The sequence below is a fragment of the Saccostrea cucullata genome, unplaced genomic scaffold (assembly GCF_032062105.1).
Source record: "Saccostrea cucullata isolate Sc308-1 unplaced genomic scaffold, CSIRO_AGI_Scuc_v1 ctg7652, whole genome shotgun sequence".
Taxonomy (NCBI): domain Eukaryota; kingdom Metazoa; phylum Mollusca; class Bivalvia; order Ostreida; family Ostreidae; genus Saccostrea; species Saccostrea cuccullata.
The window spans coordinates 17671-30865 of NW_026927469.1; the positions used below are offsets into that span (position 1 = coordinate 17671).

General features: G+C 34.9%; 2 protein-coding genes across 2 annotated transcripts; both read left to right on the forward strand.

Annotated features, from left to right (window-relative positions):
- The first annotated feature begins 402 nt into the window (after nt 1-402).
- Nucleotides 403-5345, forward strand: LOC134274583 (uncharacterized). Its single transcript, XM_062756860.1, has 2 exons — nt 403-1206; nt 3458-5345. Exons 1-2 carry the CDS (start codon nt 933-935, stop codon nt 4462-4464), a joined length of 1281 nt encoding a protein of 426 aa, XP_062612844.1. The 5' UTR covers nt 403-932; the 3' UTR covers nt 4465-5345.
- A 1648-nt stretch (nt 5346-6993) lies between these two features.
- On the forward strand, nt 6994-9964 carry LOC134274581 (uncharacterized). Its single transcript, XM_062756858.1, has 7 exons — nt 6994-7063; nt 7148-7273; nt 7389-7423; nt 8216-8322; nt 8701-8856; nt 9207-9250; nt 9824-9964. The coding sequence occupies exons 1-7, from the start codon at nt 6994-6996 to the stop codon at nt 9847-9849; spliced, it is 564 nt and encodes a 187-aa protein (XP_062612842.1). The 3' UTR covers nt 9850-9964.
- Nucleotides 9965-13195: the final 3231 nt, after the last annotated feature.

Consider the following 13195-nt stretch of genomic DNA (forward strand, 5'->3'; position numbering starts at 1 on the left):
GAATTGAAATGTCTGCTGGTACAGAAAACGAGTGTGCAATATTGGAAGCTTAAAAATATTAAACACTCTAAATATCCGATATTTTGTGATGGCGTTCACTTTAACAAAGAACATGGGATGATGATATACTATAGGAATCTACGTGGGGCAATATTGCACTCCTTGAAGGCTATCCAAAAGTGATGGCATGTTTATCTTCACCATATTCATGTTATTAGATAACATGGATAAGTTTTATTTTATTTTTAATTTTTGTAGTAATTATGCATTCAAGATACATGTACTTGAATTTTGAATATCGATGTACTACCAACAAATATTATGATGTATAGAGTGTAGAACATTTTACGATAGCTGCTAGTCATTTGATGCACATGGCATCGTTTTAGTGATCTGTCACTATATATGCACTGTCACAGTGTGATATGTCACAGTAGAAATGGCTTCTGTTCATTTTGATGCACATGGCATCTTGATGTTTGCGATATGTCGCTATGAGCTGTAATATGTACAGCTGAGCAGTTGCTTTTATGTTATGGCTAGCAGCTTATAAGTGTGAAGTGTCGCTACACGCTGATGTATGTTACACCTGAGAATTATGCTCAAGTGTAAATGATATGCCGCTTTGGCAATTTCTTGATTATTTCCCTTGTGATCTGTCAAAATAGCCTATGTTTGGCCTCTGTGAATTGACTGCTATTGAAACTTTTGCACACTTAAGTATTTGGGTGTCCTTGGCTGTCTATGGCACCATAAGGCTTGGAAAAATTATTTCCATTAGAAGCTTAATTTGGCGATCAAGGGCATTTTTATACTTAAAATTTTTTCATGTTAATATGCAAAGTCAATTCAACATGTATGTAGGCAGATAAGGTTTTGAACTATGAGTGTCTTCATTCTTAAGACAGGTGTCTCGTTTTGTAGGCCAAAATATGCCACCCAAAAAGAAAAGACCAAAGAGCACTACAAACGGGAACACGCCATCCTCTGAGACTTCAAGCCCGGCAAAACGTCGAAAGCAGACATCAGCCTCTGTTGACATTGCCGAGCAGGTGAACAACGCTATACAATTAGCCCTGCCAAAAATCACTGAAGCAGTCCTTTCGGCAATGAATAATAAGAGCGAGGAGCACACAGATAAAGCTCCAGAGGTGTCTCAGGAATTACCAAGCACGTCCACGGAGCCGCTTTCCCAGGCTAGCGATGGTAACAGTTTTTCGCTAATACATACATCAGACAGTATTTCTAAACCCTTATCACTCGGGATTGACGCAAAAACAAAAGCAAAAATTTGGGCAAATGAATTTGTAGAGTTCGGGTCATTACTCAAGCCAACTAAAAAAAAAACGTAAAATTCTCTGTAGAAGAAAAAGATGAAGGTTTGACTTTTGTTAAGGAAAACAATCCATGCAAAATTGAATCCGTCCAACAGTGGTTGGCAGCCTTTCATATTTTCGTCAGCATTTTTTGTGAAAAACATGTAAACGAGGTATCAAAATTAATGAAATATGCCAATATTGTCCAAAAGCTGGCTGATCAGTCAACTGCTTCGGCAGCAATCAATTACGATAAAACTTTTAGACAATGGAGAGAAATTTCTCCTGGGGAGCTTCAGTGGGATCGCGTTAACATTGAGTTGTATCAGGAGGCCTTAGCTGCCGGTTTGCAAGCAAAGTATAAATCAACATATCAGAAAACTACTTTTCGTCCCTTCACAAATATCAACGGGAAAGGGGGTTACACGAAGTCATTCTGTTTCAACTTTAACAACTCCGAGCAGGGAATTTGCAACAGAAAGGAGTGTAAATTTTCCCATTCTTGTCAGCTCTGCGAGGGAGAGCACAGTAGAAAGGTCTGTCCCACTTCCCTCAAATCAACCGCAAATGCTAGAGGAAGACAAAGAGTTAGCAGTAATCATGGTCCGACAGAATTTACAAAGTCCACATCCAAATCAACAAAATAAAAATTTTGAAATTGTTACCCCAGTTAACCCTGATAGGTTACATGTATGGCTATTAAATTACGATATACCTGATAGGGAGTTCCTGGTCTTAGGTTTTAGAGAAGGATTTAAAATACCTTTTCAGGGTAAAAGACATCGCAGGCTTAGCGACAATTTAAAATCCGCTAAGCAACATTTAGACATTCTTCAAGAAAAAATAAACAAAGAATTAGCCTCTGGTCGAGCTGCTGGTCCGTTTCAAGAACCACCATTTACTAACTTTCAAAGTTCGCCCTTAGGCTTAGTGCCCAAAAAGCAACCTGGCGAATTCCGGGTTATCCATCATTTGTCATACCCAGAAGGTCAGTCAATTAATGACGGAATATCTCAAGAATTCTGTTCCATCAAGTATCAGACAATTGACGACGCGGTTAGAATTCTTAAAAAGTATGGCAAGGGGGCTTTATTTTCGAAGACTGATATTGAGAATGCATTTAAAATCATTCCTGTTCATCCTTCAGATCACGAATTACTAGGCTTTACGATAGGAAGTCATTATTTTTTTTTGATAAAACTTTACCCATGGGTCTTAGTTATTCCTGCAATCTTTTTGAGAAAAGCTCATCACTTCACTGGGTTATGGACTATCATTACAATGCTTCCTGTGTACATGTTTTAGATGATTTCCTTTTCATTGGTCCAGCCAACACAAATCAGTGTTTAAATTCGCTGGAAAACTTTTTGAACCTGTGCAAAGATATAGGAGTTCCCATTAAATCTGAGAAAACAGTATATCCCACAACAACAATTACATTTTTAGGTTTAGAATTTGATTCAGAAAAAATGGAATTAAGATTGCCAGCTGACAAGCTTCTCAAATTGCAAGAAACACTAAATAGTTTCAAAAGGAAGAAAAAAGCTTCACTACGCGACTTACAGTCTCTTATTGGCTTGTTAAATTTTGCATGTTCTGTTGTATTACCTGGCCGCACATTTCTCAGACGACTGATAGATCTCACCAAAGGTTTAAGATTACCGCACTTTAAGAAGTACTTGAATAAGGAAGCTAGGGCTGACCTTGAGGCCTGGTCAATTTTCATCAACCATTTTAATGGCAGATCCTTAATTTTAGAAGATAAATGGATTACTTCTGGAATATTATCCCTCTATATAGATGCAAGTGACCTTGGTTTTGGGGGTACTTTTCAAACGAACTGGTTTTGTGGGAAATGGCCTGAAAAGTGGCGCCAGCTACACATTACAGTCAGGGAACTATTGCCTGTTGTACTGGCCTTAGATTTATGGGGCCCCGTCCTGCAAAATTCTTGTGTAAATTTTTATTCTGATAACATAGCTGTAGTGTACATTATTAACAAACAAACTTCTACTGATCCAACTATTATGAAATTAATGCGGCGTTTTGTCGTCAAGACAATGCAGTTTAACATTTTATTTAAGGCAAGTCATGTCCCTGGTGTACTTAACGTTGCTGCAGATAAACTTTCTCGCTTACAGGTACAAGAATTCAAGGAGGGGTTCCCATCTATGAATCCAGTGCCGACACCAATATCTCCAACAATGCTCAACCTTTAAAGAACCTAGCAGACTTCATTTTGCAGAGTTCACTTTCTAAAGCGTCTAGGTCATCATACGATAGAGCTTTTACATGTTATAAGTCCTTCATGTTCAACCAATATCCAAATGTCCCCATCTTACCACCATCATCTCAACATGTCGCACTTTTTGTAGCCTTTTGTTTTCAATCCAACATAGCGACGTCGACCTTGAAAAGTTATCTATCAGCTCTAGGATATATATTTAAATTAAAGGGCTATCAAGACGTAACACAGCTTTTTGTAATTCGCAAAATGCTACAAGGGTATGAAAAGTTAAAACCAGGTACAGGGGATACGAGGCTGCCTATAACACCGTCTATTCTAAGAAATTTAGTTGACTCGCTTGATCATTTAGGTATCTCGTTTTACCAGCGCAGCATGCTAAAATCAATGTATTTGTTGGCCTTCCATGCCTTCTTAAGAGTGGGGGAAATAACTATCACATCTCGACATCACAGAGGTAATGTTTTGTTACTGGAAAATGTTAGACTTGTTCGAGACGAATCAAACACACTAGAAGGCCTAGAAATTAGACCTGATTCTTTCAAGCACAGTTCTGGCCGACATATTCCCTCCTTGTTTCTACAGGCTAGTAATTCCAATGAAGGGCTCTGTCCAGTGCAAGCACTGTTGTCATTTATTACACTAAGGGGTCAAGTCATGGGTCCCCTTTTTTCTTACCCTGATGGTCATGGAATCCAAAGGCAACAATTTACAAACTTTCTACAAATGTCTTTAAAGTGGTCGGGTCTCGATTCTAAACTCTATAAAACTCACAGTTTTCGAATTGGTGCGGCAACGTCAGCGGCCGAAATGGGTATTTCAGACGAAAAGATTAAACAGATGGGACGATGGCATTCCGACGCATACAAGAAATACATACGCATACCTGTTTTGAAAATCTAAATATTTTCTGCAGTAAGTATAATCATGGGGACAGGGGCCTCTGATTATGCACTAAATATCAACACATACTACGATCAGCTGGTTTTTGGACATAGCGAATATAAGTTTCCAGATTTATATTTAATTTCCCTTTATAGCATGGACTGTTTTGAATTTTAAACCTAGGTCATGGGGACATGAGCCTCTGACTTAACCGTATAAATATAGCATGGAATGTTTTGATTTTCAAACTTGAGTCATGGGGACAGGGGCCTCTGACTTAACCTTACAAATAAAGGATGGACTGTTTTGATTTTTCGAACTTACATGTAAGTCATGGGGACAAGGGCCTCTGACTTAAAACTAATGGAGGTACAACTGCGTTCATTTTTCTTCGACATTAATTATAAGTCACGGGGACATGGGCCTCTGACTTATTCGCCTGGTTGTGTTTATATAATGTATAATTTGTTTTTTGATTCTGGTTGGCCGTAATAATGATGTTAGAAACTTTGATGAAATAGGACAGAGGATCGTGAACTTAATTATAACGTGTTATGGACACTGCTGGTTAATGGAGCTTGAACTAGATCCTTCTATCACTTATAAAGGAGCATCTTGTCCGTCTTTGAAGAAACTGTGTGGTATTTATGTTTGTGCATTAATATTAACAATTCATTAGAAGACAATAGTTTAAGGATGGGGTTTATTGCGTTTATGTAAAAACAATAATGTGGCGAATTTTTATACCCCACCTTTGATATCTATTGAAACAAAATTGATTATATTTTCAATTGTTCAATTTTTCTGATTCTGCATTATATGTTTATATGCATGATATTTTGTGTTTTTTCATACAGTCATTTATAATGTAAATAAATGGCATTTTTCAATTCACTTAATCTTAATTTTGTTTCTTCATATCAAACAGAGTTAAACTATTGTCAGTGGGTTTACATAAATATTTAATTTACATCCTTAAATTAATTAATGTAAAACATCTGACACGGCAGACCCATGCTATCAATTAAGTTTCTTAATCCCAAAATTTCTTATCCGTGAGATTAAAGCAATTCTCGAAGATTTATAAACAACCATATTAACGACGTCAATTCAGCCTCTGTTCGGCAACCTGTTGCTACCAAAACGAGTGAATTGCATTTTGAATGAAGATTGCCAAGTTCAGATTTTAGTAACTGAAAGAACTGGGTGAGTTAACAAAACACTGCATGAGGTTAAGTCGATAAAATACAGAACTATTGTGGAAGAACATTTGAAATTCAAGAAATAATAATTATTCTTCATCTTCAATGTCCACTACAATTTTCTGTTGTAGTTTTATTATTTTATTATGATTTACAAAACAAATGAATAAAACAACATGGACTGTATTTTTTACTTGTAGTGATTATTTTCTTTAATCTCAGATTCTACATTACTACAAGCACAGATCCTTCTAGTATAGAGGTTAAGGAAATAAATGAAACAAGGCTGTCTGGAGACTACCTAGTCACAGTAATATTTACCCCAAAGAAAAAGGGTTCCCACCAGTTCTGTGTCAATGTGTCTCCGGATGCATATAGGCAAGATTAAGAATTCAATATATCTATACATACAAATCAATAAATTTTGCAAATAAACTCCTAAACGCTTGCACGAGAGTTCATACTTTCTTCACTAGGAATAAACTATCTTTACTAATTTAGCAAGGAACAAAGTTTATCCGTCTGTATAAAGTTCGTACGTCACAGTTAAAACTTAAATTTACGAACCTTATAAATAATTCATAAAAATTGACATCAATATACCCAAATTATGTCCTTGGTCTTCCATATGACCATGACAGCATGAACTCGACCTTCCGGATGTTTTTGAAAACGGTACTTCAGCTCTCTTTAATTTCAGTCGACTCCATTTCACAATTTCTGTATTGGTATCTTTGGCTTTTCAAATATCTGAACCGAGAACTCAAACAATTTCATCATGTAAACATTACATGCTACTTATTTGTTTTTAATCAATTCTTATCATAGATTCGATAAATATGACTAAACAACATGATTTTGTGAAATTAAAGACAGGGAGACAGTCAAATCAGTCCAGTGGCTATGCACAGTTTCATGATTAATTATGTAAATGAACAGTCTTATTTTGCAAATGGATCAAATGAACCCAGAGTATTTTGTGTTTGAAGAGAAATTGTGCATGCGATTTTCAGCGTCGTCAGGTTAAAAATATGTTTGTTTCTTTTTTATTTTCCTTAAACGAGAACTTTCCTTTTTTTCTGCAATTAAGTATTGTCACGAAAAATGTGATAAAACCTCAGACTTTGGTTTGAATTTTTGACCGACGTTACGGAATAAAAACAAAAAGAGAGATAATCCATCAAAACGTTTTCTATAAACATGATTTAACATATGAATCCCAAAACTTGAACCTAATAAGATTTTATACTGACAATTAAAAATATACCATGATCTCCTTAGCTTCATTTTCACTTAAACAAAACATTATGACGTCCATACGAAAAAATTCCTCAATTTTACAAGCATGTTAACATTTTTAATTTGCAGCACTGAAACAGACAAAGTCTGCTTTAGCATTTCATCGCTAGCCTCAGGTATGTCAAAAAATGAAATTAAAAAAAAAAACACCTACAAACAAAAACGAAAGCGTAATTACAATATCTTTTATTTCATTTTAGATTCTGACACAGGTGACACATGCGTCGACGTCAGTGTGGATGACTGTCGTAATCCGCCAGCTCTTCACAACATTTGCTCAGATCCAACCACGGCTGTCTTTTGTCGTAAATCGTGCAAACTTTGTGGTGATGTCATTATTTTTTATATTTAGATGATGTACCTTAATACATGTATTGATGTAGATTTACATACAGAGAATTTTATTCTTTCTTGATCTTTATCTTATCATTTCAATTTCAGGCGTATCATCTCAAGGCCTTCATAACATAGATAAGGTATTACGATCGTTGTAAATATTTTATTATTGTATATTATTTGTAATAACAATATTATTGTAAGCAATTACAATTTATCACTGAGTCAAACGCTGACTGACGTTTCTCATACTAATTGTTAGTCCATTATTCATTTACTGAATTGACGACGAATTTTTCCGTTATTTCCCGATTATGACAAAGAGCACACGGCGGCTATGACCGATCGGCAGGGGATGCTCACTCCTCTATGGCATCTGATCCCATCTCTAATGTTTTAGAGGCCCATGCTTGCTCATTTTTTTGTATTTTTTTATAGAATTTTGATCTTGATAACTGTTCGTTATCTCCATATATTTCATTTTCATTTTTAGGGAATGATTAAAGTCTATGCTTGAATTAAAGATTCAATTTTTTAGATGGCACAAATTTCACTTATGGCAATGTAAAACAGTCTATTGTACATTATAATTGAATAATTTTGGTGCACCTTACGTTTTCAAATAAGTAGGTTAATGACTTACTTTTTATGCAAGTTGCTTTTAGAAAAAAATCACATTTTAAACATGTTAGAAGTTTTGCAATATGACCAAGACATTTTTCTGAGCAAAATATAGGTATATATAATCAAATGCTAATGAAGATATAGATAGTGTTACTAAAACATTAGGAACTAGAGTTTGAGGAATAGGCTTGTTAAAAGACAACAACTTAATCTAATAATATTTAAAGTTGTAATGAATATAAAGTTTTTTTTATCATTCTTCCGATAAATGATCACTCACTTGATAAAACATTGTCCTCTTATTTCAGCAAATCTTCATCAGTCCATCCCCGACCAATTCTTCTTCTTTCTCGTGTTCTCCGGGCCAAGAGTGTCACATGTTACTTTATTTGAAGCAAATCAGCAGTAATAGGTGGTAAGCATGCATCTACAAGTATCGGAAATCTATCCTTATTCAGATCACTATGAGAAATCTGAAAAATGAGTAATGTTTGTCAAAATCATACACATATTGAATAAAATTCATCAAAAAGCTTCCTATGTATAAAGTTCGTAAATAAGAGTTTACGAAAAATAAAGCTGGCTACACGTAGCTTTCAACTTTTAGTTTCGTACCCTGGAAAACTGAAGTAAAGTTGCCTGACGCATTCGTCAGGCAATGGATTTTCCAAAATATATTCCATTTGTACACTTTGAATTTTTTTTCACCAGTAACAATTCATATACCTTATTGTATTATATCAAAGGCACATATAGTACTTGGTAAAAAGGAGGGTTTTTTTTTTTATTAAAGCCCTGACGTCTCAGTTCTGCCGACATCTGAGATTATGGTACATATGTTCAACACTTCTGACGATAACAGTTGCTCTGTGGATGTCCTTCTTAAATCTTTACGAACACATTCAGGGAAAACGGTAGAACTATGTGTCGAGGCCTCCAATAATGACGGGTAAATTAAAATAAATATACCTTTCAGATCAAACAATCACACAAAATCATAAAGTGCTGAACGCTTCAAATGTCCTATTGTTTTTTCAAACAAATTATTTATTTTTTCTTTTAATATCGTACGTAAGTTATTCATAAAATCTCATTTTTGTTCCAATACGGAAAAAAACTATAAAATAATAATATATTTAATTTATTATTAGATGATGGTTTGTTATATTTATTTTATATTATTGTTATATTTATTCTATAGATGATGGTTTGTTAAATTACTGTATTGCTGAAAAGAATTTACCTGGGATCTTGAAATATTTATATATGTTCACATTTTCTTTTATTGCTTTATCGTAGAACTTCGGAGTTAAGATGTTACGCTGTTGATTTCGAGGAACATGGTACGTTGAAAGAAAGTTCTTTTTTTTAAAGAAAAACTATGTTACGTCCTTTTATAATGTTACATAATGATGTCTACCCAAACAGGCGCTACGAACTTTTAGTGTCATCCATTTTATTGTTGTCATTAAAATCCAAAATATGTATAAATCGTATTTAAACCAAAGCCTTTTAAAACGCATTCAGCATTTTAAATTCGTCTCAGAATTATTCATTTAAATACATGTAACATCTGAACACACAAATAAAATTTTGTGCGCAATCAAAAAACACATTTTATTTAAGTTTACATATTGAGTTTATGTACATAGTTTTCAACATAAGTCCTATATTTCTCAAAAAAGATTCAAAGACAATGAAACATGTCAGTTAAAATACTACATGTATTCCCAAATAACTGTAGTAACCAATTTACATGTATTGTACATTTGTGTATGAATTAAATTGTTGACAAATATTTTGACGATATTTCCTGAAATCTAATTTATCGTGTAAAAACCCTTGAGCAGACCGCTTAAATATGTTTAAATAAACAAATTATTTCTATTAGAAATACATATATCTTGTACTTTCAGCTGTCCAAAAGACTTCGCTCTTGTAATATTCCACCGCAACCACCACAAAGACAAGCAGAATGCAACAACCAAACAACGCAATTGAGGAAGAAATGGAGAACATATCATATTACTTTTATTGATTTTTGTTTTTGTCATTGCTTATTATAACCATAAAACATACCTCTTTATCTTGTATTCGTTTACATGTATCTGTTTGCAAAATTTGCAAAGTTATATTAAACAGATTTTTTTTCTTATAATTATAAGCATTACTATCAACAATGTATGATAAAGTTGTGTTCTTTTGTGATAAAAACGAAATTTACCATGTCTCGAAATCATACATACATGTATCTAGAAACCATCTTCAAAAGATTTTTACTAACTTGACTACAAAACTACAACAACAAAAAATTAAATGTTGCACAGGAACCAATGGTGCAAAAGACAAGTCTTGAATATACATGTATGAAATGAAATACAATGAACCTTCAGATATCCGGACTCCAGATATCTGGATGCTTCAGTATCCGGACGATTTTTCATCGGAACAGAATTCTTTAATGTTATTTTGTCTTGTTTAGCTGGTAATTCAGATATCCGGACGCTTCACATATCTCATTATCTGGACAAATTGTAAAGGAACCAAAGCGTCCGGATAAATGAGGCTCCACTGTATAGGGAGACAAGAACATTATTCAATCTCAAAATTAAAGTCCAATAAACAATGCAAAAAAAGGAGAACAGCAAACACGGACCTCCAAAACATCAGAGGTAGGATCAGGTGCCATGGAGGAGTGAGCAGTCCCTGCCAACCGGTCACATCCGCAGTGTGCTCCTTGTCATGATCGGGAAAAAACAAAAAATACGTTAGTAATTTACCTCGTTTTAGACATATTCACTATAATTTTACGTGATAGTGTATAATTTATTTGTTGAGGGATGGAAATGATCATCGTTACATGTATCTGGTTTTTGATGATTTTTTTGGTATCATTATATATAAAAATATTTAATAGAAAAGACAATATTATTATATTATAAATATGCAGTACAGCGTTCATGATAAATGTATATTAAAAACAGCATGTATATTAAAAACAACATGGTTACTTTTAGGGATGTCAAATCGGTCAATTTTAGTACTCGGTTACTCGGACGTTTTTCCGATCGAGTACCCGGATACTTGGTAAAAAGTGTAAATAAATATGAATAAGTAAATTGATGACTGTAAAACATTGTAAACTCTTGTAGAAATAAAACAAAATGCTCGGATGGGAGATTTACCCGTTAATGTATTTCTGTTGTAACATTGATGAGCACTTGTTTTGAAGAAATTTAAATAAAGATTATTTAAATATCAGATAAACATAAGAAATAAAATTATTATAAAAGGTTCACAGTGTTTTTGTAAAAAAATAATAATCTAACTCTTTGTCGCGTTTGACGACCAGGTATCAGTCGTCAGATCTCTGTACAGTATCAACTTGAACTTGATCAAGTTCTCCTAATAGAGCGGATTTACGATTTTTGTATACTTTTTCACTCCTATATTTTATAGTTTTACGGGACGGTATTTTGTAGTTTGATGAAACGATGGAAATCCGTTTTTTTAAGCCTTTGCCTTCAACCATTTGTATTGGCATGCATGTAATCAAACACAACCAATCAACAATCGCACGTGTAATGTCATTTACGGCTTCGCGGAGAATTGACAAAATTATTTAATTTATTTAAACAAATTAGACCTTAAACGATGTTCAGTGAAAACAAATAATTAAAGCAAACCAAAAATAAGGGTAGAAGACAGCCGAAGGTGAGAAAAGCCAGGTAACAGGTGCTTGGTCACGATAATTACTGTATAAACACGGTCACAGGCAATTACGGCCGTTTAGAGGCGTGGGAAATCCTAATTACTGCATGTACAAGTGCAATGAGCATTTTACCTTTTACAAAACAGATTGTTTAATGCATTTATTAATAAGTTTAGAAACATTCAAAAATATACATCCGAGTAACCGAGTAACGATTTTAGTATTCGATACTCGGACGTTCGATCGAGTACCCGGTTAACCGGGTACTCGTTGACATCCCTAGTTACTTTATATTTGAACAACTTACAAACTGACTTATTCCATTTAAATACTGAAAGGAAAAAGAAACGCAGGGTAACATAATATGCGAATATTTTTTCACCGTATGACCAAAAATCACAAAAATTGGTCAGATGAGAAGCTTGATTACTATGCACTGAAATCAGTGTTCAGAATTACTCAACCGTGAAATGTATGACGTCATGTCGGAAAAGTGCTAAAAAGCCAAATACACGTGCAACTTGATTAAGAAAAGTTTTTCAACGATCTTCTTGTACCAGTTGATGCACTTCAGGTATGCATATTGGTTTTCAGTGTTTGTAGACGAGATGCATTTCTTGCAACCTTGTAACAGTTGACGGAAGTCCCATGGGGTCTGCATTTTACGTTGCCTAAGGAAGGACAGTAGTATAAGCAGCCCCGCTAGGACCGCATTCTGATTGGCTGAGAGAAATCACGTGATCAGATTTGATTGGTAGAGGGGATAAATGGGTCAACTGAGTGCAGTGCTAACCCTAACTAACCCTAGCCCCCTAACCCTAACCCTAGCCCCTTAACCCTAACTAACCCTAACCCTAACCCTAGCCCCTAACCCCCTAACCCTAACCCCCTAGCCCTAACTAACCCTAACTATCCCTAACTATCCCTATCCCCCCTTAGCCCTAACTAACCCTAACCCTAACTAACCCTAACCCTAACCCCTAACCCTAACCCTAACTAACCCTAACCCTAACTAACCCTAACCCCTAACCCTAACTAAACCTATCCCCTAGCCCCCTAACCCTAACCCTAACTAACCCTAACTAACCCTATCCCCCTAGCCCTAACTAACCCTATCCCCTAACCTATCCCTAAATACAGGGTGTGTTTACATTGGTACGTAGGTACTACGTTTTTGTTTATGCTGACTACACAGGTAAATACTTGGCAGCGAGCCAAGTTTGTTTAGAGCCGTGTGCAAAAAATATGCTGACTACACAGGTAAATACTTGGCAGCGACTCAAATCCGTGATTATGACGTCACCCTTCACAGTCTAGCTTCATTTTTTGAAAACCTCATTACCAAGAAACAAAATTGAAACTAACACAGATTTTGATTTTTATTCAATTTTTATTTAGAATTAAAATACATACATACATTTTACATTTTCTGTTTCTTCTTCTGTCCCTTATCAGTGGTCAGGGATAGTTTCCTCTTGTGAGTAGTGCTGGGGCCTGGAATCTCTCTGTTTTCTTCCTTTTTCTCTTTTTTGTCTCCTTTTTTCACTAAAGGTTTGGTCTGGTGGGTCCCTGAAAT

What these genes read in the sequence shown, in the direction of transcription:
- LOC134274583 (XM_062756860.1), top strand. Translation starts at nt 933, where the DNA reads ATGCCACCCAAAAAGAAAAGACCAAAGAGCACTACAAACGGGAACACG. An exon ending in GCTTTCCCAGGCTAGCGATG is followed by an intron (nt 1,207 to 3,457) that starts GTAACAGTTTTT and finishes TCTCGCTTACAG; the next exon opens with GTACAAGAATTCAAGGAGGG.
- LOC134274581 (XM_062756858.1), top strand. Translation starts at nt 6,994, where the DNA reads ATGTTAACATTTTTAATTTGCAGCACTGAAACAGACAAAGTCTGCTTT. An exon ending in CAAATCAGCAGTAATAGGTG is followed by an intron (nt 8,323 to 8,700) that starts GTAAGCATGCAT and finishes TTTTTATTAAAG; the next exon opens with CCCTGACGTCTCAGTTCTGC. An exon ending in TGTTGATTTCGAGGAACATG is followed by an intron (nt 9,251 to 9,823) that starts GTACGTTGAAAG and finishes TTGTACTTTCAG; the next exon opens with CTGTCCAAAAGACTTCGCTC.